At 38.6% G+C, this 26,866-nt stretch overlaps 1 protein-coding gene across 2 annotated transcripts; it reads left to right on the forward strand.

Moving 5' to 3' along the window:
* Window positions 1–157: 157 nt before the first annotated feature.
* Window positions 158–24,233, forward strand: SLC39A8 (solute carrier family 39 member 8). 2 transcript variants are annotated; one of them, XM_059470253.1, is made up of 8 exons: window positions 158–375; window positions 7,164–7,332; window positions 11,344–11,513; window positions 11,931–12,053; window positions 13,094–13,261; window positions 19,566–19,773; window positions 20,281–20,465; window positions 23,127–24,233. In XM_059470253.1, exons 1-8 carry the CDS (start codon window positions 190–192, stop codon window positions 23,271–23,273), a joined length of 1,356 nt encoding a protein of 451 aa, XP_059326236.1. In that variant the 5' UTR covers window positions 158–189; the 3' UTR covers window positions 23,274–24,233. The 2 variants fall into 2 exon arrangements, with proteins under 2 accessions (XP_059326236.1, XP_059326237.1); XM_059470254.1 differs by lacking the exon at window positions 23,127–24,233 and adding an exon at window positions 21,763–21,877.
* Window positions 24,234–26,866: the final 2,633 nt, after the last annotated feature.

Below are 26,866 nucleotides of genomic sequence, written 5' to 3' on the forward strand. Positions count from 1 at the left end.
GCACCGAGCGACGGTCCCGCGCCCGGCCGGGAGCTCCGCGGCGCCGCCGCCCGCCCCGCGTCCCCAGTACGCCCCCCGGGGAGGGGCCGAGCGGGCGGGCCCCGCTCCCGCCCCGCCGAGCCCGTGGGCAGGGGCCAGGGCGGCGCGGCGGGGCTGCGCCATCCGCCACAGTCGCCGCGTCCCGCCGGGATGGACAGGCAGCCCGGAATTGGCCCGGGGCCGGACAGCTCGACGAGCTTCGCCGACGATGTGCTGCGCGTCTTCGGGGCCAACCACAGCCTGTCGGCGGGGCAGCTCTCGGCGCTGCTGCAGCGCCTGGGCGCCGCGCCCTCCCTGGGCTCGGCGCTGCCGCTCGCCCACCTGCACCACAACCAGGTACCGGCACCGCCACCGCGGCCGCGGCCGGGCTGGAAACGTCCCGGAGCCAGCGCGCCGGGCCGGCTGGGCAGCTCCGTAGTGTCTAAGTCTCGCCGCCCTCGTGTTTCCTCACGGTGAAGCCGGGAGGGAAGGAGGGAGGGAAGGCGGGAAGGAGCAGAGATGTCTGCTGGGTTCTGGGCTCGGTTGCGGGCAGAGGTGCCGGCGCGCCGGCGAGAGTAGCGGGAGAAGCTGCCGTGCCTCAGGGAGCTGCTGCCGCTCGGGCTGCCCCGGGACTGGCGCTCCCTCCTCGTAGCTGGGCTCTCAGACTTTCTCTTTTCGCGGTTAAATAGCATCTGTCCAACAGCACGGAGTGTGTGAGAACAGCTAGTGTTTCCCTCCGAGAGCTGAATAAGCAAATCTTCAGGAGCTGTTGAAATACGGTTGTCATGAGGCAGCAAAAACTCGATTATACAAACAGGTCTGCTTGTGTAAAGAAACTTTTTCAGACATTTTCGCATCTTTTATCTAAGTTGAGTGCCAAGTGTACCTGTCGATTAATCTACCAAAAGCTTTTTAAACAGATATTTAATTTACTGTCTGGATATCACTGGAATATTACTTCTCTTTAAAATATTTGTGCTCTGTTTAATGTCACCATCAGAAACTCAGATCTGTCTGGTGCTTTAAAATCTGTGTAATTTCACTTACCTGGACCATCCTGGGCTGAATTTGTTTCCTTGAAAGGAATTTTTGAGTTTTCCATATGCTCAGAAATCAGAGGCACAAAGTCACAAAAATGAAAGCCAAATGACTGTTTTCTCTGGTTTGATTCCATTCCTTAAGAAACAGATGAGGGATGGCTCTAGAGACCTTGAGAATTGTTTTTTAACGTGGAGTTAAAAGCTCTTCTGCTTTTTCTGTGAAGGAGACAAACCTCGAATAAGCTCTCTTTGTTTTAGAAAGGTTTAATTGGGACTTAATTGCCCTGAAGTCAATGTAGTATTCAGTATAAGCATAGCAATGTTTGCAGGAGTCGCTGCTTTCAAATCTCACAACCTGGTCACTGTTCCAACTCAGTGTGTTACAAATATAAACATTCTCAGCCACACATGCTAAGTACAAGTTAGCAGTGTTGAGTATGGCTATGAAAAGCAGCTTTCTTTAAAAGTCCATAGAAATGAGTAGATTCTTCAGTCCTTCAGGTTTTCTGTCTGCAAAAGCACGTAGCTCTCGTATACAGGCTACAGAAGGGAAAAAAAAGTAATGCTCTTTCTTATTGCTATGAATGCATGTCCCTCATAAGTAACTTGAAGTTTAACTGAAACAATTCTTTTTACAGGCGTGTTCTAATTATGTTCATGTTGAATTATATCTAGGGTATCATAGTGAAATGATTTTTGAAATAAAAACCACTTTTTTGCTGAGTTCCTTGCATTCTTTCTTAAAATCAGCCTTATGGCTGCTCCATCAGCTTGAGCCATTAAAGCAAATGCATTTTGATCCCTCATGGATGTCAGGTATATCCATGACTTTGGGCAGGTGGCATATGCAAATGCAGACTCCCACCACTTAAATCCTGTTTTTAAACACCATGAGTCTTTGTGCTTACAAGCTGATAATTCAGGATCTGCTGGTTATGACAGAAGACATGAAGTGGCCTAATACAAGTTTGGGTGTTGGAAGGCATCAGAGGCCTAAGCTCTACTGATTCTCAACAGAGGAAAGTGAATACCTCTGGAGAGTGATCCTGGTCTTCCTCGAGGCATCTGAATCCATTCAGGCTGCCTAAGTGCCTGACTGTAGGAGGGCAGAAGGTTTATCTTAGGCTTCCAGTTCTTAACTTCTGTGTCCAGACCTAGTGGGATGACTCCCAGGCTTTTCTTCGAATCAAGATAACATACCCCTGCTCTTCAGAGAATCCCTCATCCCAAGCCTAAAGGAATTTTTGGTGGAGAGCTGGTTTGTAAGGGACAGGTGATACAGCACTTGGCAGGAAGGAGCAGTTTCTGTAATTTTATCCCAGTATTAGTGTTTAGTTTTAATGTCTCATTCACAACTGTTTTGGTAAGCCTGTTAATCTCATGAAGAGATCCATGAGAAGCTCATCCATTTTCTTAAAGATTGAAAGTCTGGGTGTGTAAGCAAAAAGAAGATTGATTGGTTGCTTGCTTGATTGATTTCTGTTTTCTTTTGATACCAGGTTGACTTGAAAACAAAAGAGAGAATTAAAAAAATTATTTAATTTGTTGGTGATAGTGTTTGTGTGTATACTTGTGTAGGTGTTTGTGGTAACTTGTGTCCTATGATGTCTGTAAAGATGCTAATTTTTTAATGTAGAAGAAAAAAACTGGATTTTTTGAGCATCCTTTTTGAATTTTGGATTTAACTGTCACCAATTTCTTCTGCTTTTGGTCTCATCATGCACTTTTATAATTATTTTTATTTTGTGTTAATATTTTCTTTGCTCTTCAATTTTTCTGTTATCACCTTTTCTTAATATGTAAGCTAAGACTCCTTGTCAGACAAATAAGTGGTAATTGAGCAAGCACAAATACTGAGCAGTGCTGGTTTTTTTTCAGTTTTTACTGTGGAATTGCCACACATTTTAGTCATACTAATAGGGGTTAAATTAGCAATTGCAGTCTAATAGATGGTTTGTTATTTGCTCTGTATTTTACATTATTAGCAAATGTAAAAACCATTAAACCATACTTGATCTTCTATCACTGAATTCATTGTAGTATGGCAGCCATACACGTGTGTGCCAAAGGACTAAATGACATGCTCAAAATTTTTGGTCAAAAAATGCCTGAAAGGTAAATGGGTATATTGGAAAGAAGGCTTGTTAATGTCAGCTTTTTTAATGCTTTGATGTAATTGGTAAGTACTAAAATCATGCTCCTATTTCCTTCTTTGCCTTTCATAAATCTGTATTTATGCCAGTCTAGATGGTATACCTGAGTACTGTGTTTTAATGTAGTGCATTTTATTTTTTAAACAAAACATTTTGACAAAATTTAATTTATTTTTAAAATTAATATTTGTAATCAGATATAATTACCTTTTATCTCAGGATGAGTTAAAATCAAGTAAGTTTTGTAGCTAGACTAGAACCAGACTAGTATGTTCTTTGATTTGAGGATTTTTTGGGATAGTTTTTCACTAGTTACAACTTGTCCTTTTGAAAGAATGGAGACAAGAGTGACAGAGTTGGGGTCTTCATCAAACACCATGACCTGATGTTGCCTGGCCAGTGAGATGCTAAATAGGCTTAGCTATTGTACCCATTAAGTGTCTTATTTCTACAATATTTTCGGTACATTTCAGTATTCAGTATTTCTACAATACTTTCAGTAAATTTCAGTTCTCAGCTCCCAGCCTTGCCCATGTTGTAGGGTGTGTGAAATCCCTAAAGCACACGAGTGCATTTGAGCAGCTCCATCTGACTCTGTCTCATGGAGTGCTGCTTATTGAAGGGATGATCGTGGGCATCATCCAGTTTTTACCTGTCCTAAGTGACACAAAGGTGTTACCACATCAGCAGTAGACACTTTCATTTCTTGCAAGTAAGTTGAGGAAGGCAGATCTGTATGTACCTATTTTGCCTTACACAGACTAAGATAAAAAAAATTAGGCAGGGAAAAGAAGCCTTGTTAAATAGGCATTCACTGCATTTATTGTTTGCTTTCCTACTGTGGGACCCACTGCTCAGCCCTAGGGTGGGCTGGGCTGCCATTTAATCTGGCAACATCTAGAAATTGCAGTGCAGGATGCTGCTCAGTATTTTAGTGCTTCACATGTGGAATGCTACAGATAAAAGAGGTAGAGCAATGATAAGAACACAGCAGAAGATCACAGAAGAGACTGATGCCTTTAAAAGGTAGTTACTACTGTAGCATTTTTTTGTTAGTTTCTCCAGTTAGAGGAATCCCACATTGTTTGATCATTTTTTGGGAGAGGCTTACTAGGGTAAAAGTAAACATCTGTTTGAATAACCTAGTTGATTAATTTTTTCTAAGTCTCAGTATTCTGTAACTGTGTGAAATCTATGATTAAGCTCCTCCCCAGTTTTCATTAAAGCATTTTTAAAGTTACTTTTTAACAGTTCAGGGATGATCAGTTTTGTTATGTATTTTTTGCAATTGTTTACTAAACACTCGGTGACAGTCGCATTACAGGAAATCCTCTCACCTTATTACCACGATAAGGTCTTGCTGCACAGCAGGGGACAGACACAACAGCAGGTTTGGTGAGTCAGGACATCATTTTCAGTCCCCTGGTCCATGAGGCTAAATTTTCTCTCTGATGAGATGGTCCATCAGTCTTACAAAGTAAATATCTTATGTTTTTACAGCAATGTGGCTGTGTTAATGTGTTTACTTATCCTGAAAAGATAAATGCAGAGTTTTGCAGTGTGCAAAACATGGCTTGCTCCAGTCCAAGGCTTCCAAAAGGTTCAGTCTTTTAATTAATTCTTTAATTGTGTTGGTGAACTCATGCGAGCTTGCTTTATAGCTCTTGGATGTATGTAGGAGTTTACCGAGAGTATGAGGTGACTTATAACAATGAATCATTTATAGGAATCATTATCCTCTGGGTTTGTCCCTGATCAAAATAATAATAGTAATTAAATACAATGCTGTTTCTCAATTTCACATGGAAGAGCTCTTCTATGATGGTATTTCTCACCTCCATGTTTGTGTGTAGGCAAGGTTATAATTGTCAGATGTATTAATTTATGCTGTGTCTCATTTAGTTTCTCTCCATTATCTGTTTTCCTACCCACAACAACGTTTGGATTTTTGTGAATTAATGTTAATACCAATGTATTGGTATTTTAAAATGCTAATAGTCTATTCTGTATCTTAGGAATTACATAGTTAAAGGTGATTTCTTTCAGAGATAGTTATGGTGCAAATTCTCAGCTCTTACTGGCTCAGTTTTCTAACCACAGATGTCCAGAAATGGCTCCATGAGCTGTTAAATAAGCACTGTACAGGAACTATTCTATAGACCACAACTATCCTCCCTTTGTTTTGCTGTGGGCATATTAGCCATATATTTTGTATTATTCCAAAATGCAGAGTTACCAGTAAAATGATTAGACACATAGCCAGTTTAGAAAGCTCCAGTGTTTGTGCATTGGCCTGTTAAAGACTGTATCTTCAGTGATCATTTCTTTGTTCGCTTTATTCACTTTCATGTAGCTTAAAAGGAGCAACAGATTTTAAAGCAAAAATCCATCTTCTTTTATAAGCTGTATTTATTTTTTGTGTGATATTTCTTTGACATTAGCATTGACATTGAAAGATGAAATTATATGCACTTTGCTTCTGTATATTTGAGTCTTTGGGGTCTCATGGCCTTAACAAAATTTGCACTTAGGTTTAAGTTCAAGCATGTGCCTGAGTACTCTGCTAGACTGGCAGAGTTAAAGAGGAAGGACAGAAATATCCTGGATGTAATTCAGCTGAAATCATTTGAATTGGCCTGCATGTTCTCTTCATCCAAGCAAATCAAAGAGAGTCACATTCTGGTGATGAGTGCATGCCTTTCACCTTTTGGACAAAAATGACAAAAATATTTATTAACAGGAGCGGAAGCAGTTCTGATGAAATAAATGACTTGCAATCTCTCTGGCTTATCTCTAGGAGTTAATTGCCTTATAAATAATAATGTTGAATTATTGGAGATGTGCTGTGTAATCTGAAGGTTGCAAAAACTGAGAAGAGCAGGGAGTGACCATTTGTGTTTATTTTGCTAAGGCTTCCAGTGCTCTCTGCTTGCAATCATACTGAGATTTGCTACAGGGAGAGTTATGCTGGAATTCATGTCTCAAATAGAATAAAACATTTGATTTCTTTGGTCTTGAGACAACCCTGTTATGTGTTTGTTGTGCAGCAATAACTGCACAAAACTATTGTTTACACCCAGAAAAAGAATGCTTTCCCTTATCATTGTAGGAAGTAAAGAATGTAAATGAACAGAAAGTGTTAGAAGAAAGATTTCAGCAGTTTGGAACATTTCACATAAAACCAATTTTTTTCTGTAGATGTATCTTTTATGATACTTTGTGGTTTGTATTTTATCTTTTTGGTTGAAAATGACAAACAGAGGAACCAGCCTTGCCTTGCCCCTGGCCTGGTTTAGCACTGCCGAGTACATTTATTGTTGACCCATCAGACACTGTTATGTCCTGTGCTAAAGGCAAAGTGAAGATCCCAAGCAGGAGTTTATCTCGTGGTTTTACAAGACAATGTTTGCCCTCAAGAGTTACTGCTGTAAGAGGAATGAAAAATGTTTGGCTTTAGACCATTTTTAAGGAGTTAATTTGGGGAGATAAATAAGTGTTGTTGTAAAGTACAAGTGGTCGCTTGCATAAATAAGCTGTCACTGAATTACCAGTCCTTTTCTGGCATACTCTGTTACTGAGATTTTAACTGTATCTAGTCTGCTCTTAAATTTAATTATTTTGTAATTACATTGGCTTTTAAGTACTTTGAAGCTTTTTTTCCAAATATATTATGAGGTTTAACTGTCTGAGTTCTCAGAGCAGAGATCTCCAATTGTCTCCTAAATAAGGGGTTTATTGATTTGTGATTTATCTAACTTAAAGTACTTTGAATCATTTCTGCTTCACATCAAGCAATCACAGTATTTTCATGCACAATGTACATTGTGTAGACTTTCCTGAAAATGCATTACAGTACTTCCATGTTGTAATTCTTGGATTTCTCACTGTATGTCTTTTTTTTTTTTTTGTTTGCATTAATGTGTTAAGTTGTCAAAATCCCTTTTAATTTCAGTGCTTGACTAGTCAAGAAATCTTTTCTTTGCATGGGATACCGAACAACAGTTACATATCAAATTCCAGCTTCTCTACAATATGTCCTGCAGTTTTGCAACAGCTAATTTTTCACCCATGTGACCATCAGGAAAGCTTTGTGGACACATCTAAACCACATTCTTTGCAAGGTTGGTTACTATTACTTACATTAATGCTGGGACTGGAATGGGGTTTTCTTAGAGGAACAGTAAGCATTTATCTATAAATAACAGGAGTGTCTTGTTTGGGAAGATATGGTTCCAAAGTGGGAACATAAACTGCTGGTTTAGGTCAGTAGACTATCCAAACAAAATTGGTATCTCTAGACAGTGATCTATTTAAAATGCTGTAAGAAATGTGAAGGAACTGACTAGAAAGTTATGGAATATTTTGCTCACATAAGGAAGAGTCTTTCTGACTTGTTTTTTTTGGATAATGGTTTGTGCCTTGAAACATAAGGACTTGTACTTATAGCTGGTTAATAGAAGAAAAGATGAGTGTACAGAAGGGAAGTTTGTGCAGGTGGTTTGCAATGGGAAATTGAACTTGGTGGAATCTGCCTGTATGGAGACAGGTAGAATTAGAATTACTTGTGCTACATTTGAGTGGAGTTATTTGCAGGGGGACTGTCAGGTAAGCCAGTGACTGGTTTACTGAGGGAAAATACTCATATTCTTTCCAAATTCTGACTCCTGCTTTCATGTCATCTTCTGTGATGACCCCTCAGGAGGAAGATTGTTACATGGTTAAGTAGCCCTAATCTTCTCCCTTCCTCTTTTTCTCACTCTTATTTCTGTATTTATTGTGCACAGAACTGTACAGTGCAGTAAAAAGCATTGGACAGGGAATATTTATCTGATTAAAGAAATCACTTATTGCACTTAAAAGGATCAGATATAATTTGAGTCAGTATTCCAAATGAACTTACTGTTCCAAGGGAATCAACTGAATTAATGTTAAAAGTTAGGATGTTGGATTAATAGTGCCTAATGTCATTATTCATAAGAAGAGATACAGAAGTGCTTTTTGTGACTTTTGAAGTACTAGTATTAAAAACATTCTGATTAATATAGGTGATTATAAAACATAGCTGTGCTTTGTTGTGTCAATGAAAGATTGGAATTCTGATTGAGCAATCACTGAAACCATGGCACCAGTTTAGCATGACTGCTCTAGATTGCTTGTATCATATGCAGACACGTATTACCAAGAAGACCATTAGATCTGTATTGGAGAGTACGATCTGTTCTCTTTTCTCTTTTTCTTTTAGTTTGGGAGGGGGTGCTGGTTGAATAGGTTGAACATGGAATCCTTGACCTACAGTTAACCTCCTAAGCTACTTAAACCATCCCTCTTGCTTTTCTTTTATCTGGCCAACTCAGAAGCAATGTCCAGCTCAGAAGCAATGTCCAATAGCCAGATAAGCAAGGCAGCCTTCTCCCTGCCCCTCCCTTGGCTGCAGCACAAGAAATCTGCAGGCCCATGGTTAGGGCATTTTAAACCACTGTGACACATGGTGGTCCCTGTTTAAACAGAGATTCCTAGAAAGGCCCAGTGCCCAATGCAGCTGTTGATTTATACACCCCCACCCCATCACAAAGTGAATCTGTCAGTAGCATTGAGCCCAGATGATTTCAACTACTGCCCATGGAACAAAATCCTTCATGCCTGCTTCCAGCTGTGCCTATGTGAATTTTCCCCCCAGGGACCACCACTCTCTTGATAATAAAGTATATTCCAAAATACTAATGGACAAGACATGCAGAAGAAACCAGTCCAATGAGCTTTAGGAGCAGCTACTCTGAATAAAAAATAAGTGATGTCAAAGCAGAGTAGAAGTTGGAAGGCAACAGTTTTTAATGTCTTTTGTCCTAGGATTTGTAAAACTATCTGATCTTTGGGCACACTCAGCTCCTCCCCTTGCTTGCTTCTTTGAAAGATAATAGGGAGGTGTATAGAGAAGTATCAAACAGCTGAAACTGCCCAGTGGCATTCCTCATGTCCAAGACAAACACCTTCTGTGTCCTCTGCCTGACTTCTTCAGAAAGGTATTCATGCACTTACTTCCTCTTCATCCCCAGACAAGGTTAATGAAGAGCCTGAGCTGCCTGTTGTTACAAGGAACAGTGCTGGGCAGCAGTGTTCTAAGGAGGGGATCGTACTTGCACTCCTGCAGTTTTATTTTTTGGATTTCTTGTGCCTTTGGGTATCTTGGTTGTCTCTTTATTGGGGCTACAGTTTAAAGACAGAAAGAATAATAGCAGTTAGCAAAAACTGGCTGAGCCATCCATCTCAGGGAAAGAATTAGCACTGCATCTGACTGCCCTGCTCTGGTACATAAAGTCAGACTACCCAGCTTTCTGAGATGTATGGACTCATGAAAAGACTAGTGTGGATGGAGTCCTAGTGAATAAAATCATTTTAAGGCACATAATATTGTGAAATACAGTCCTTAATGCAGGAACTTTGCCAACAGTGGTTGTCTTGGAATTTCTTCAGCTCAGTTAAAAATGTACATTTTTGCACAGAATATGGGTAGATATGCATGCACAAAACTAAAATACTCCTGTACATCTGTAGTAATCCCAAATTTATACAGTGTTTTCTGACTCATGATAACACTGGAAACCCATTTATTATAAATTTGATTTCAAAAATATAGTTACAATCTTAATTGTAAGTTAGTTTAATAAAAATTAATCTATGTAGCTTATGAATCTACCCATATCTAGTTGTTTTTCCCTCTCTCTGTGTGGCTCTCTTAAAATTGGCATTGATACATCTGCAAATGCTTTGAATGTTTGTAATGCTTTCTGTTCTTGACATGATCTGAAATTCATTTTATAAAAGCATTGTGACACTGTACGGAGTAGAGCATCCCAGTTGCAGGTGAGGAATTTAGCTTAGTGTTTGCCAGTTGTGTTCCAGGAAATAATATCAGACCATAGTCTGATCTGTTGGTTTCTGCTATGCAGAGAGGAATTTGTGGTGACTTTCCTACATACATACAAATTTATAATGATGCAAATTTCTGGATTATATGAAACTGTTCTCATCTACGCAACACTGTGTTGGCATTGATTATTTTTTGTGGTTAATTTTTAAAGACAAACTCTCTGTCTGTTTGGAGTACTTTGTAATTCTGTGGCATTACTTGGGCCAACCTTGTAGACCTCTTCAGCACAACTTTTAAAGTTTTTCTCTTTGCTCATAGGGGTTTGAGATGTCACTAGGGAAAAAAAGTTCCTTATAGAGGCACAACTTTGTGAGTGCCTACGAGCAGCAACAACCCCACCACACCTCTCCAACCTATAATTCAGGCTCCAGAATAATTATGGTGTGGATTTGTGCAAGTCCTGGTGCCTGAACACTAAATATCTGAGATTATGCTTATGTTGAGGGAAATAAAATTATGCTGAACCCTGCTGCATTTACTGATTCTTAGGAAAGGCTTTTGCCATTGCATACCTAAATCACATATGCTTATTTTTAAACATAGAACCTCTTTTTTTAATGTACTTTCATTTCTCTATTATAATTATCTGAACTATCAGATATTTCTCACCTCACCTGTTGAAAAACAGTGATGGGCAGCATTTTCAGCCAGCAAAATTTCTTTGAATGACAGGAGGAGGGAGGAGGGTTATGAACTGAGATATCACCTCAGGGTGATTTGAAGGAGTCATCCTTTATCAGGAAGGATTTTTATATCTGGTACAGCCAAGACAACTGGAGTTGTCATGGAGTTTCTTAGAAGTAAATGTCAATTGGATCTGACTCAGGGACTAGTAAGAAGTTTTGTCTTTTCTCTGTGCTATAGCTGCTTCAACTATTGGCCTAAACCTTAACTTTTATTCTTCATTGACTGTAGAGAGACCTCATTTACAGTACCAGCAGTTAGGCCAGCCCATATATTCTACTAGCATGGTTTCCATTTTAAATATGGTTGTCCCAGAAAATGTTTTCAGATATTTCCTATCTGCAGGTATGCATCTTAACTACCTATGGATTTTAAGAATTTCATATTTGTGAGTTTTAATTTCAACCAAGGAAAGACTCTTTTACTAGTTCTGTGCCAATTTAGCAATTAGAGAAATCACAAGCAGACTGAAGTGGGTGTTATACTAAAATATTTTGTATTTCTCTTTTTTTATCCACAGTTTGGGGATTTGGGCTCCTGGCTGTGTCTATCATTAACTTGGCATCACTTCTGGGATTGATTTTAACTCCTTTCTTAAAGAAGTCATATTTTCCCAAGGTTTTAACTTACTTTGTGGGCTTGGCCATTGGTACTCTCTTTTCTAATGCAATTTTCCAGCTCATTCCAGAGGTAAGCAAGGGGAATAATTATTTGATAATAATAACGTTATATATAATTATTATATATTATTATATTATTTGATAATATAATGATACAAATCATTACAGGTTTACATACTAGTTTCTAAAGATCTATGTCTTGTTCATTGGGAAGGACCAAGGGCTATTCTGCCTCTAAACAAAAAGAGAAATACACTGGATAAACTTGTAGTGAACTTTAATAGGCTACACTGTTAACATATTGTCCAAATTTAAAAAATGTAATGATATCAGAATCTTTTACAATTTCTGCTCATGGAAACCGATGGTTGGTGTAGAGACAGTTTTTATAATAGAGGGGTATCTGTGTAGTGTGATGTTTGTTTGTTTTTCTGGAAAAAGACTAAGATTACAGACTAATTTGCATTGCTTTTTTATTCCCTATTAGGCATTTGGCTTTGACCCAAAAGTAGATAACTATGTTGAGAAAGCTGTTGCTGTGTTTGGTGGATTCTACATTCTCTTCTTTGTAGAAAGAATTCTTAAAGTGATACTAAAGCTCTATAACAAGGTAATGAAACCTATCACTAAGTGAATGACCCTTGCCTTAAAGTACCTGTCATACTTTGTGAGATACTTGCTAGATGCATAAAATGTGGGTTTTTTCCTATTTTATCTGAGGAATTAAGCCTTACTGTGTGTTCTGATATATCCATTTAAAACCCATATGAATAGGGCAAGAAATCTCACTTTTTTGAGGGAGTTACAGGCAGCTCTGGGAATGGAATCCAGATGTGAGTGTGGTCTGCTCTCTTTGGTATATACTCCGCAGCCAGGTTGGTGCTGTGGTAGCTGAATGCATCAGAAAAACATGGAAATATATAAGAGGTGGAGAGAATGAAGTCTGCCCATGGATCTCCTCCTTGGGCAGGGGAAATCAGTGTGACAAATACACCTTCTTGGTCATCTGCAAAGTGCATCTGCACTGATAGGGCTGACTCTGGTGTTCAGTAACCTCAGCTCTGTGTTTCCCCAAGCCCTGGTACACAGACCGGCTCAGTGAGCAGTGCAGTTGTCTCCTCTTGCCCAGGGCTCTGCTTTCTACCCCTGTGTCACAGTACTTGGCTTCTGTGTGCTCACTTGAGTGGTGCTGGTACTGAAAAGTGTTGCTGATACTGAAAATTATGATGATCAACTGTCCCTTGTTTGCAATAGCTAGAAATAGAAAAAATGAATTTGTTTTTCTTTAATTATGTAAACAGACAAAGGCTAATGAGCTCTATTTGACAAGCAACCATGAATAACCAGCAAAAGGTGATCACTTTTGGTCAGGTTGGCTTGGGAGGTTCTACATAAAGGAATAGAAATGAAGAGTCTCCCATGTTGTCTGATTAGCTAACAGTAAGAGATAAGTTAGGAACTTAGATATGTTTGGAGTTAATTAAAAAATTAAATGTTCACTGCTGCACATTTCAGCAAACACTTGGTGTGGAAAGCAAGACAGCATGAATATCCCCTGATCTCCCACCTTTTCCTTTTTGTCTTTGTTTTCTTACATTGCTATTTTACTTTTGTTTTAATTAGCTACCTACTTGTTTATTTTTCACCTAGACTGGCCACAACTACTTTGAAAATGGAGAAGAGAATCATTCTCAGGATAAGCCTAACTCACCCAAACCACCATCATCTAGCAATGGGGGCACATGTTATGCAAATTCAGCTGTCATAGAGAGCAATGGAAATCTTGGTTTTGACAGCATCAGTGTGATCTCAGCACAGGTATGAAAATTATGTCTATTTATTTATTTTTTCCCTGCCAATTATATAAGCATGTCTAAGGGAAGAGTTAATAAGATTTTTTTTTACTTTTGTCAAGTTTTGTCAAGCCTATAATATGGAAAAAAATACAAGGGCAAGCTTTGGGGCAAGATTGAAAAAGCTGAATGACACACTCAATTTGTATCCAACAGAAAGGGCTATGTTATATCAGTGCTGCAATGGGCTCGACAGAGAGATGTATCTAATTAGATTTGAACTTGTATTTAATCTGGCTAATTTTGGTTTTGTTGTTACTGTTTTGCTTAAAGAACAGTGGTGTGTTTTACTGTTGTGATAACGTTGATCATACAAAATGATCTGTATTTTGTTCCTGAATACATAAAGCTATTAAGTGTGAGAGCCTGGCTCTACCAATCAATGATTATAGAGAAAAACTAGTACAGTAACTTTCAGGCTGTATATTGTGAGCACTGCTTGTGGTAACACAGTGTATTTGGATACTGTGGGAATCACAGAGGTGATATGTTGAGAGAGAAGCCACTCCTCCTGGTTTAAGTATTATTGTCTTTCAGATTTGTTCTCTGTGTTTCTTTGTGTTTGTTTTCATACTGCAAAGGCAGCTTCCTTCTGTCTGAGAAGAATATGGAAGTAGGAAGCGGAAGTTTTGTGCTTCTTTAGTCTTATTCCATCTGTAGAGAGGAGCAGTATTGTGCAAGGAGAACAAGTACTGTGCCTTATTAAAAAAAACAAAGAAAAAAACATAGTAAAAAATTTTTAGATGTCTTAAGGCAGACTTTTTCCACAGAAGAGATTTTTGGTTTGCGAGTTAAGCATTTTTAATAAGTATTTTTATTAGCCAGTTAAGTAAGTTGTGGGGAACAGAGAGGAGCAAGCAGGAGAGTAAGCCAGAAGCAGTCTTAACAACCAGGAGAAAATCTGGGAGTTCTGCATTGACACTGCAGGCTCACAGAGCATTTGATGCACATGGTTTAAAACACCAAAATTATACTTGTCCTTACCCTAGAAATGTCATAAAGTGTGGTGGATTCTGAGCATCTTAAAAACTAGAAGAAACATGCTTAATTATTAAAATTACATGGGCACCATGAGGGAATTAGTATTATGAGTGTCCCTAAGCTTTATTTCGTAGATTTATAAAACAAATAAAAGAAGTCTCCACTCTCTGCAGAGACAGAAACAGTGCAGCCAGCAGGACTGGGGAAGTGATGATTCCCCAGTGGCACTGCTAAGGCTGCACCTTGAATCCTGTGTTCAGTTTCAAATCTCTCACTACAAGAAAGACCTTGAGGTGCAGGAGTGTCTCCAAAGTAGGGCAACAAAGCTGGTGAAAGAGTTGGAGCATGAGCCCTATGAGGAGCAGCTGAGGGAGCTGGGGTTGTTTAGCCTGAAGTAAAGGGGCTTGGGGGAGACCTTATCACTCTCTACAATTGTCTGAAAGGAGATTGTGCCACTTGGGGGTTGGTGTCTTCTTTCCAATATTAAGTGACAGAACAAGAGGAAACAGCCTCAGGTTGTGCCAGGGGAGGTTTAGACTGGATATTAGGAAAGTGTTCTTCATGGAAAGGGTTGTGAAGCCCAGGAACAGATTGCCATTGCCCGGGGAAGTGGTGGAATTGGCATCTCTGGAGGTGTTTAAAAGGTGCTTAGAGGTGTTCCTTAGGGATATGGATTAGTGGTGGACTTCGTTAATTAGGGTAATGGTTGGACTCGATGGCCTTAGAAATACAACCTAATGGTTCTGTGATATTGTGTAGCAACAAAAAAGCCATCATTGCTCCTGTCCTCCAGTGAGGTTCAAAGGGCCAGGTCAGGGGAGGGCCAATGTGGCCAAGGTGCTTTAGGGCAGTTAGGGTAATGACAGGAGGGTAGGGATGCATTCAATTTTACAAGAATGTACTATTTAAGGCAAAACCATTTGGCATAAGCTAATGTGGACCCAAGAGAATTTTAATATGTCCTCATAATCAACAGCTTGTTAAAGAGGGCAAATACAGAGTAGTCAGAAATAAAAATGAAGGCTTTAAAGAGGGAATTTGAAGCCTGATTGTGCTAAGGTGTGGTAACTGTTTTCGGCCATGGGGATCCAGCTATATTCTCTCCTTTGATGCCAGAAGAAATTGACTGTCAGAGTAAATGTTTAATTAGTCACCTACTTTCTGTTTTCACTTGCAGCAGTAAGTACAACCTTGGAAACCTTTGTGCTCTACTCAAAGTTTGTATCTACTATGTGTTGAAATATGGCTTGACAACAGAAACTTTGAAAGAAAGTTATTTCAGAGACAAATTGCTGAAACATCTGTGTTCTGAGTGCACATGGTTAGAATTGTGTAACAAAACTTTACAGTGCCTTTATTTATTGCCTGGTGGCAGGATTCCTTCTTGGTCCTGTGGGCTCTTCCAGAGGACCTGTCTGGCTCCTGTCTGAGGGACTCAGACATGCATTGGAAATAGCAATAGTGATCTGAGATATCGTAAAATAGTAATCTGAGATATTTTAAGATGAAATAAGAATGTCTCTGTATAATTTCTTAAGTTTGGGAATGAAGGAGAGGCCATTACTTTTTAAAAAGCCCCCTGTGTTTAGAAGACTATAAATACCAAGAATGTCTTTGGTTTACCATAAACTGTGGAGATATGAATGATGTAGAACTGCACTAGTAATTGATAAAAATTAAACCTGATTGATAGTCCAGCTGGGTATTACAGAGGTCCTTAGCTGGCATCTCTTTTAATGTATGCTAAACTACCATGACAAAATGGAAATAGTCCAGAGGAGACAGACATTGCTAATTTTTTGCTTTGGAATCCTCTGTGTTTGTAGGGTATTTTGTCGGTAGCCTGCTTTATCTTAAAACATGAAGAATATGTATTACTTGTTCATCTACTTCTGCTGGATACATAATCCAGTAGACTTCAGAATGTAATTCCAGAAAGGCAATTTCACTGTACTTTATATAAATTAGAGAAGTTGTCAAGACATTATTTGAAATGGATTACATGAAGTAATTACAATACTTCAGAGTAGCACAGTAAATGTAAATAATATAAATGGCAGATAGCCATATATATATATATACCAAAGGTGCCTCAGAAACCGAATCCTTGTTTATAAACTACAGTTGTATCTGCATTTTGGAAGTTTGAATCAATAAAGTAATTTTTAGAAGTAAATCAGTATTGGTACCCTACATTAATTGCAATTCATTTAAATTTTCTTTTTGGTGGAAAAAATGGGTGAATTATTTAAAAAGAAAATTTGTGCATTAGTTCAAACTCCCTTTCTTCAGTGAAGCTAGAAACATGTGCAAGGAAGATGATGTGCTTTAGGCAGAAATCAGGATGATCTACAAAACAATGCTTCCTCCAGTTTGTAGTCTACTTGAAGGATGGTCACCAGGGAACAAAAAAATTAGAGAACAGATCTTTACCTCAGGAAGTTGGATGAATTGGTGGAAGAGCTTTGCTAATTGTATTTGGGTTTTCTTATACTCATGTATTTTGGATGGCTTACTTTGTTATACTTCTTACTTAAAGTGATGTTCAGCTTGTCTTCATGGATTAAGAGAGAGATCTATTACTTGTAAGTGATCCTATCTCAAACAGAAATAGTACAAGTACAAATTAATAATCTCAAAAAAATGATTGGCTCTGCTTGTGTTAGAGGAAATGTTGAGAGGAAAAAACTAAAGGTAAGTGTGTAATACAAATCTAAACCCTATGTGTTGGAAGAGCAGGGAAACTCCAGACTTTCTGATACCATTGCTCATTTTTGCATCATAAAAGTGTAATTTCAGAACTTCCTGTAGACTGAATAGGGGCTGCTTTGTGGTTGTCTTGGCACTACTCAGCCAAGGCTTTATTATCTATGAGTTCCAGGCAGTGCAATAGGCACCTGACTCAGAAATTCCTGACCTGAACTTTTGTCCTGTCCCAGGGCAGCTCTTAAATACAAGAATGTAATCCGATAAGAGGCCTGTGAGCAAATGAAGCGGTAGACCTGATTTTGCAAGGACTTATTGATCATTTTATTTCCTTGCAGTTAAAAAATCAGTTTGCCTGGTAGCATTTGCATATGGCAAAACTAAACCAGTTTGCAATGTTGTTTTTAATAACTGAAGAAAATTTATTGGAATACTCTTTGGTCTTTTCCTAAGGAGAAGGAGATGGTCCTCTCTATCCTTCTACTTCAAGAAATAGAGATGTGTATGGTTCAGGGGAGAGCAGTAGAAATTGCCTGCCTTAACTTAAACAATGCTTTAGACAGTGTCTCTCACAGCATCCTCACAGGCAAATTCAGGAAGTTTGGAATGGATGAGTGAACAATGGGGTTTATTGAGAACTGGCAGATCTCAGTGGGTCAGGGTGTCATTGGAGGCCTGTCACTGGTGGTGTCCCCCAGGGCTCAGTACTGGGCCCTTTATTGTTTAACCTATTCATCATGTACTTGGTGAACTTGCCTCCTGAGCAGTTCACTGATGACACAAATCTGTGAGGACTGGTCAATACCCCTTCAGAAGGGCCTCAACAGGTTGGAGAGATGGGCAGAGCAGAACCGCCTGAAATCCAGCAAAGGCAAATGCAGGGTCCTGCACCTGGGAAGGAATAACCCCAGGTACCAGCACAGGCTGGGGGCTGACCTGCTGGAAGCAGCTCTGCAGAGAAAGACCTGGGTGTCCTGGTGTGTCCATGAGCCTGGTGGTGTCCTTGTGGCCAAGAAGGCCAATGGCATCCTGGGGTGCATTGGGAAGAGCATTGCCAGCTGGTTGAGGGATGTGATCCTGCCCCTCTGCCCAGCCCTGGTGAGGCACATCTGCAGTGCTGTGTCCAGTTCTGGGCTCCTCAGCACAAGAGGGACATGGAGCTCCTGAAGTGGGTCCAGCAGAGGCCACAAGGGCAATGAGGGGGCTGGAGCATCTCTCAGAAGGAAAGGCTGAGGGAGCTGGCTCTGTTCAGCCTCGAGAAGAGACAGAGAAGGCAATCCATCAATGTCTGTGAGTATCTGAAGGGAGGGTGTGAAGGGGGTGCAGCCAGGCTCTGCTCAGTGATGCCCAGCAATAGGACAAGAGACAACAGGCAGAAACTGATGCACAGAAAGTTCCACCTGAACATGAGGAAGAACTTCTTTACTGTGCAGGTGACTGAGCACTGGAACAGATTGCTCAGAGAGGCTGTGGAGTCCTTCTCATTAGAGACATCCAAGAACTGCTTGGTTGCAATACTGTGCCGTGTGCTTGAGGAGGGTTGTTGGACCAGATGAGCCACTGTGGTCTCTTGCAACCTTAACTAATCTGTGATTTTGTCCTCTGTGTGTCTGTAAGCACACATACGTATATATTACTGCTGATATATTCCAGTAAGTAAGCACTAGTTAATGCTCTATAAGCATTTTTTTAATGGGGGAAATACTATAATGCTTTCAAATATTCTCTGTGTGTATAGAAATTCATCAAATGGGTGACCAAGGATTTTTAGGGGAGCTTAGTTTGTGCTTGCAGTTAAAATGGCAATTCCTTCTATGTGTGTTCAAGTTTTTCATTATTTCATGGCACCACATGTATATATTACTTCCACTTCTGAGGAGAATTAGTGAGATCCCTGGAGGGTATGTGCACTGCAGTTTTATATTAGCCTGTTGATTTCATGCTCTGAGCCTTTAATTGTGCAGTCAAAATTAGCCACCACTGTTTTTATTAAACATTCACTTTGTAGAAATTAATTTGAGTAGCTGGACTTGACTACCATTGCCCAAAATTAGAAATAAACTTTATGTAATGTCTGAATATGTCTATACTGTAGACACATTCTACAGTATAGACACATCATATATATCATGTAGATAGAATCCTGTTATTGTGGTAGTTGAGTATGTCTCTGAGACCATGATGTGGTGCCAGTTGTTTTAAATACAGATGTTACCAGCCACTGAGATCAGATCCTTCTGACTGTACATGCTTATGTAGAGGTGGCAGAGGAGGCTTGGGGCCATCTTTATCTGACAGAGACTCCAGAGAGACATTCAGACCACTGTGACCTGTCTCAGCTGAAGGGCATCCAGGTGACACTTCACAGTCAGAAGGGAGATTGAGTCCTGTACATCACCTTGTTGAAACAGAAAACATTTGGTGCTTCTGCTGTGCCATTTGCTTCTTGGACTAAGCAGTTTGGTCTCTATATGCAGCAGTGCTTGAGTTTATACTTGGCATTCCTTTAAAGAGAGAAGTGTGATTCATTGACTTCTTTATTCAGTGCTTTGTGTAATTGTTTTATTCTATTTTTTTTTCAGGAAGGAGCCACCCAAAGCGGCTTATGCAAGTGTCTCAAGGGGCGTCCACTGTCAAAGATTGGGACCATTGCTTGGATGGTGACACTGAGTGATGCCGTACATAACTTCATAGATGGCTTGGCTATTGGGGCTTCTTTCACTTTGTCTCTGCTTCAGGGGCTCAGTACCTCCATAGCCATCTTGTGTGAAGAGTTTCCTCATGAACTGGGTAAGAAACTTCATTGCACATGTTGTTTGCTGTGGAAATCCCTGTTGTAGGTGGTTGTGTTGGCGTAAAGTTGGCAGTGGTTGAAAGAAAGTTTAGACAAATTAATAGAAAAAATATTCATCAAAAAGTTACCAAGCACCAAAACACACATCTGGCACAGGAAGTTCCCAAGTGCAGGTGGGTGGAAGCTGGGAGCATATATTGGACAGGTATTAATTATCCTGTTTATATATGGTGCATACAGTGTTGTGTTAATTAATTTAAAACCCAAAAGTCATCATAGGTAGCGGTGTGTTCCTATGCTCTTAGCTCAGTCTTGCATCACTATTTATTTAGAATATTTCAATTTTCTTAGTATTGAAGGGAAATCCTCATCACCTATTTGAATGGAGAAAAACAACAAGGGTTATAATGTGTATACAAATAATGTCTTCAGACTTCTTTTGACATCAGAATAACCACAATGTCATTTTCTGAATATGATTTTCTCTTTTTTTATTCTTTTAGGGGATTTTGTCATCTTGCTTAATGCAGGAATGAGTACTCGGCAGGCTCTGTTTTTCAATTTCCTATCTGCATGTTCTTGTTACATTGGGTTGGCCTTTGGAATATTAGTAGGAAACAACTTTGCTCCTAACATCATCTTTGCTATAGCTGGTGGAATGTTCCTGTACATCTCTCTGGCAGATATGGTGAGATATAATTTCATTTTCAGTTATTTATTTCTCTGCAAAAAAAACGTGTAATCCACTAAGTCTCCCCAGCAGAATTCAGTATTTTCTCCTTCTCATGCCAGTGACTAATAATAATAATAATAATAATAGTAGAATATAATCACTTAAACCCTTAATGGAGGTGCGTAGATAATTATTGTTACTGATAGGTAAGGCTTCATAAAGCCTCACCTATCCATAACAAGTTATGTTTATTCATGAAACACTAAAGCCTTGCACTTCATCATATGATTATTGAAAAGGGGTTTTAGACAGAGACAAGCCTTTCATGAATTTGGCCTGATTTAATCAGAGTGAAAAGGGTATAAAGGCTTTGTTTCAGCATTTTAAAGTGTCACATTATTTCACCTCATTATTTTAAAAGGTTTGTTTATCTATTTAAACCATATTGTGAAGGAAAAGCAAGAAAAGTAAACAGAATAAAGTAAATATTAAGTTTTGAGTTGAATGAAAGGTGTTGTTTCATTATCACAGTGATAATGAAAAACTTGATTTAAATTCTGTCCTGATTTAAACTAAAGAGTGCCAGCCTCATTTTCCTGGTTCAGACAAAAAAATTTTGCTGAGCTCTATTCAAATAGTCTGTCTACCATTTATTTTTCAGAGTGTGCTAGAAGATTAAGGAAAAGAAATTGTGCTAAAATCCAGATCATATTTAGACATTGGATTCACAGGCACTTAGCAATATTCCATAATTTCCTCTTATAATGATGTTTTGTCTCAAAATGAGAGAGATCTTTCAAGAGTTGTAAGTTTTATTATGTTTAAGTCAGTGTTGTAAGAACAGATGCAATGGATGAAAAGGTGTTTACATCTGCCACATGAGAATCCATTTGAGTGCAGAACTGGAAGAGTGAGGCCCAAATCTGAAAATATTTGAGACCCCCAGTTTGGTTCCATGTGCATTTAGGAACTGTCATATATTTATAGTGACTATTTCATTAAATACTGTTATAGTTTAGGTAATAGTATAGGATTTAATATGTTGTTAGAGTTATAAACAATGTAAGTAGTTTATTTCATAAGCTTGCAGTACCTTAATTGCTAATGCTTTTTGTTTAGCTTCACTCATATAATGAATAGTAATGCACTGAACTCTGATGTGTAAAATTTGTGGCATAAATTTATAGTGATTCAAGTTTGTCATTAAATCCATCAAAGTAGGTAACATTCTTTTCTTTGTATCTGTTGTTCTGTTCTTTCTGTTCCTCTCTTTCTGTCTCTCTCCTGTACCCTCCTCTCTTTCTTTTTTTAGGTTTTTGGATTGTATCAGTTACCTATCTGAATTTTTCTTCCCCCTGTAAAGTCTGAAATAGGGTATTGAAGTGCTCTGTACAGAGATCTGGCTTTCTACTTTCTTACGATTTTCACACCCTTCTGGTTTGCTTGTCCAGAAGCAGGTAGGATTAACTGGAATGTCATGCCTTCCTCCTTTTCTTTTTGCTGTTCTTTTTTCTGCCAGTATTCGCATAGTCCAACCTCTGCCAATAGGATCGCTGAGTGGGGAGGCTGTGGGCAGGTGGGAATGTATGCTGAGGTGTGTGCACAAATGAGCCTTTCTGTATGGCATGAAGTTAGTCTGGTTTTGCCCTGTTGTGCAAGAGTGTGACGCAGCTCTGGAGCCATTTCTGGGAAACTTTGGGCTCTTCCCACTAACCTTAGTCTGTTCTTCAAGAATTGCAGTACCTTCAATGGCTGTTTTTGTATTGTGAGATCAAATAAAGATACAGATTTGAAGTTACCCAGCCTGAAGGCTTCCTGACTAGGGCTGAAATAAACTCTCTTCATTGTATTCTGGTTATACTATTCTCAGCAGAACAGGACAATACTTTAGGCTTATTTCTCAAAGCCACTGTAGCTGACTTTACCTGCAGCTAACACATATCCTGAGTTATCCCATGCAGGGAACTTCATACCGGCGCTCTTCTGCCAACACCTCCACTGGCTCCAGAGGCAGTATCTTTGTTTCTGCAGTTAGCAGCGGATCAGTCACCCTTTGTTCTTGTGTTAAGCATTAAGATGTATATTATGGAATGAAGAATCCCTTCATGGCACTGTAATGTCTTATTGCATCTGTTACCACCAGTTTCACACCAGTAGTCTTCCTCTTCTTCCTTGCTTGACCTGGCAAGCCCATCAGACCTTCCACATGTGAAAGGTTTCTGATTTCTGAGGGGTTGCCTGTGTTTTCATCTTCACTTCATTTTCCTTTAGATGAAGCAGAAGGATCCTAATCTTCTGTTTCCCAAACAAGGATTTCTCTTTATAGCAGTGAAGGAAGAAACAAAACATTTAGCAATACAAGGGCAGCTGCTCTTAGCAACACATGGAGACCAGCAATTGGAACCTAGGAGGCTGCTAGAATCAAAAAGGGAAAATTTGCATGAGACACAGCCAGATGAAGCCACAGTAGAGAGGAACAAAACCGTTTCATCTTACCATCCTTGGTGGAGTGGTTTTTCAGGGTAATGAGGGTGATGTTTTCCTGTGACTGCCTTCACCCCCTGTTAGTTCTAATATTCAGTCTAAAGTAGCAATGTGGTTCACTTCTTAATGCCTTAAATTAAGCATGCTACCACGAGATGGCAATACTTAGCTAAAAATATCCTATTTTTTCAGTTCCCAGAGATGAACGATATGCTGCGGGAGAAAGTGACGGGACGAAAGACGGATCTGACGTTCTTCCTCATTCAGAATGCTGGTTTGCTCACCGGGTTTACTGCTATCCTGCTGATCACCTTGTATGCAGAAAATATCAAGCTGTGAGGACGGCATCAGGAGTGGAGACATCAAGCAAATTGCAAATGGAAGACACTTGAAATCCATACAGGGACGTTCATTTCATCTACTTGGTTTTGAAACAGTGGCAAGGCCCATCCTGTCCCTCTTGCCCCAAATACAGGAAATTCTTCTTTAGGACTTGCAGTTGAACCAAATAGTAGGAGCTGTCAGCTTCTGTGTGATGCCAAAAAAATTATGCTAATATTTTTATTTCTACTTAAAATTATCAGACATATCTGAACTGTCATAGAGGAAGGGTGTTACTTGGCCAGTAGAATTATGCAATACATGCTGCTACATGCAACTCCAGACCAACTGAAAGCTGAGGTCTACAAGGAAGATGTATATTTAAAAGAAAATAATACAGTTTCATATAGTTTTTTAACTGTGATGAAGGCAAGCAGTTTCAAAACTGGTTAATTTTTATGACTTTTATTGCAGGATTTGTCTGTGTAACATCTTCATTCCCCACCAAAAAAAAAAGAAAAAAAAAAATCAAACCATTTCAGAGTAGGTACTAATGAAGCTAAGATTTTTAATTACTAATTAACACTGGAAGGAGAGATACCAGTTCCTGCTTTTGATCTTTTCTCTTTATAAATGCACTAGGGAATTGTTGATTTATTTGGAGAACCACTTTTTTTTTTAATTAGAGGGAACATGTGTTAAATTTATGACTGTTTATCAACTCCATAATATTTTAGAAACATTGAGTACTTTAAAAATGTTCAAGTTTTGTGTATTCTATGAAAATAATAAATTTTTATACTTAAGTTTCCCATATAACCCCTTTGAAATCAGTTCTTTAGTCTTACAAAGGAGAATTTAGGAAAAAAACCTGCTAAAATCAACATTCCAGTATGCTTTCTTCATAATTTGAATGATTTCTTTGTGTGCAGTTGGATGGAATGAAATGATAATAAAATATACAAATTCTTACCACAATCTGTTGCGTGTGGATTTTCTAAAATCATGCTTACATATATACATATATATATGTGTTCTTCTGAAATAAACAATTCATCTACTCATTACTAATCTGTTGTAAGATGAGCAGAAGGAAATTCATTTAAAAATACATTTCATTTCAATCACCACTTTGCTTTGAAGGAATTGTTGTTATTCTCCAGTAAATTACTTTTTTCATTGATTTTTAAGCAAGTTTTACAGCTTCAAAGGACATACTGTTTTTGATGTATTTCCTTGCTGTAGGAAGGTACAACTATTTTATTTTTAATCCTTTATTAGCATACTTTTTTTCTACCAGGCAAAGTATTTACTTTAGTACTTTATTTGAATCTCATCTGTAATTGCCTTAGGAAAAAATAACTTCTCTAAGTGTCTGGTTAATAAAAGCTTTAAGGCAAACTGCACAGGAGTTGTAAGTAATACTTTACTTTAAAATATCTTGTAAGTATTAAAATGTAAATATAGTAGCCAATGATACTTGCTGTATGGAAAAAACATTCATTATTGATTTTGTGCTAAGTTTTTGTGAAGAAGAGTCCACCGTGTCTTTCCTTTAATTCTTTCTTTGTTGATTTCTTGGATATAAGCTGTTTGTAAATGACAAATGACATTTCTTGTGTGTGACAATGATGTGTTATAGTAACTATGAATGTTCTTAGACTTCCTAAAATAATGTGACCATTCCTAGTTCATCAGATTATTTAAATAATATGCCTGAATTGTACTTTTCACCTTTATATCCAAATATTTGCAAAGGAGACTTGATTTTTGCTTATTCCCTAAGGAGGAAAAACTGAGACAAGCAAATCATTGGAATAACCTACTTTTTAGATCACAGAACAGACTAGAGATGGAGCAAAGTCTGATTTTGAGCATAATGCTTTAGTCACAAACCAAATTGCCTTTTCTGCTAGTGGGATATTCAGCACATAAGAAAGCTTTTTGATTTCTGTATGGACCTGTTTGTCTGTACATTTTTACTATGATCCTCGTCCAGTACATATAAAACACATCTATTCCAATTCTAGGACTCCCAGTGCTTTCCAGGATTTGCAGAGCAGGACACTGGCTTGGATTTCCTTCTGCAGGCTGTTACTCTATGGATTGGTAGGTGCCAGCAAATAATTTCATATATGCATACATACCAAATGCCTATTGTAGTTCTTGACTCTTATTTTACTGTATTACCCCATCCTTTGCAGGAATGCTGTAGGTACCTTAACAGCTCTTACACTTGGTGCACAAGTTATCTCTCTACAATCTGAGAAGAGACTCATCTCCTTATTTTGCAGTTCAACTCAAAATATACAGGTGTGTCAAGCTGACAGATGTTGCTGGAATGAAGACTAGAGAGAAACCCATAAATCTACCGGCAGTAGATGTAATGTACCTGTCAAAGGCAAGGTTGCATTCTATTTTGGGGGTTTAATCCATACTATACTTGTTTTGTACCCAATATATGGTTTCCTTTTTTTTTTCCCCTTATTACAGTACTTTTGAAGAAGATAATGTAATTACATGTGTTGTGGTTGATATTATGATCATAATGCTTTGTTCTAATTTAAATACCCTCCACAGTTCCTGCATCTTCTTCCATTTAAAAGTTAAGTTCTACAGTAAGGATTGAAGTACAAATAGGAGATACAGAATGTCACAGGAAGTGAACTGCAAGGAAGATGTAGCTTGAATTTATGCAGTAATGCAATTCTCCATAATACAGCTGCTCTGGGTGAAAGCACTGTAAAGGATTCATAGGATTCAAATTTGATTTCCTCTAGAGAAATAATAGTTCCTGAGTCTGAGGACAAAAACTGTAAACATTCTCCCTTGACCACCTCCATGGATGGTTGTTCATTTCCTACTGGCTTTCTGGCTTTCTTTGGTCCTTTAAATCACAATCAGACCCACAAAGTTGCCAAAATTAGCCTCGTGGTGTTTTGTGGAGTTTTTCTTGGAAATCCCTGAGTTATTAAGATGAAAAAAATAATAAGTAGTAATCCTGTTCAATAAAAGCATTTATTAGCTATTATACCAGATATTTTCTTATGTAGAACAGTAGTGATATAGACAATCAAAGACAAGAAGAAAATGTATTTATCACAGAATCACAGAAATTCTAGGTTGGAAGAGACCTTTAAGATCATCGAGTCCAACTATATCCAGCTAGCCTTAGTCACTTGGAGAAACAGCAGCAGTTGTCTCTGGCTGGGCTGGTTCTTGAGAAGATGATGTGCAGCAGGCATTCCTCTAGTGCTGAAGAGTGAAAAAAACAATCTAATTAGAAGAAACATGAAACAAGATTATATGAGTCAAGCAGATTTAGTTAGCTAGAGAATACAAAATGGCTTTGATGGCATTGGCCTAAAGGATATATAAACTGCACTAAAATGCACTTTTCCAGTTCATGGGTAAAAGCTAATAAAGTGCTTGTCTAACAGTAAATACAACAATAAAAAACTGACTGGAGAAAGGTAAATAATTTCCAAGCTGTTTCTACAAGACAAAAAAAAAAAAAAACTATTGCTGTGTCACTGATTTGTAATTTTTTATGTTCTTGCAATGACTTGCAAATGAAAACTTATTTTAGAACATTTTTGTTTGAGAGACTC

This window comes from Ammospiza nelsoni, chromosome 4 (assembly GCF_027579445.1).
Source record: "Ammospiza nelsoni isolate bAmmNel1 chromosome 4, bAmmNel1.pri, whole genome shotgun sequence".
In the NCBI taxonomy this organism is placed as follows: Eukaryota; Metazoa; Chordata; class Aves; order Passeriformes; family Passerellidae; genus Ammospiza; species Ammospiza nelsoni.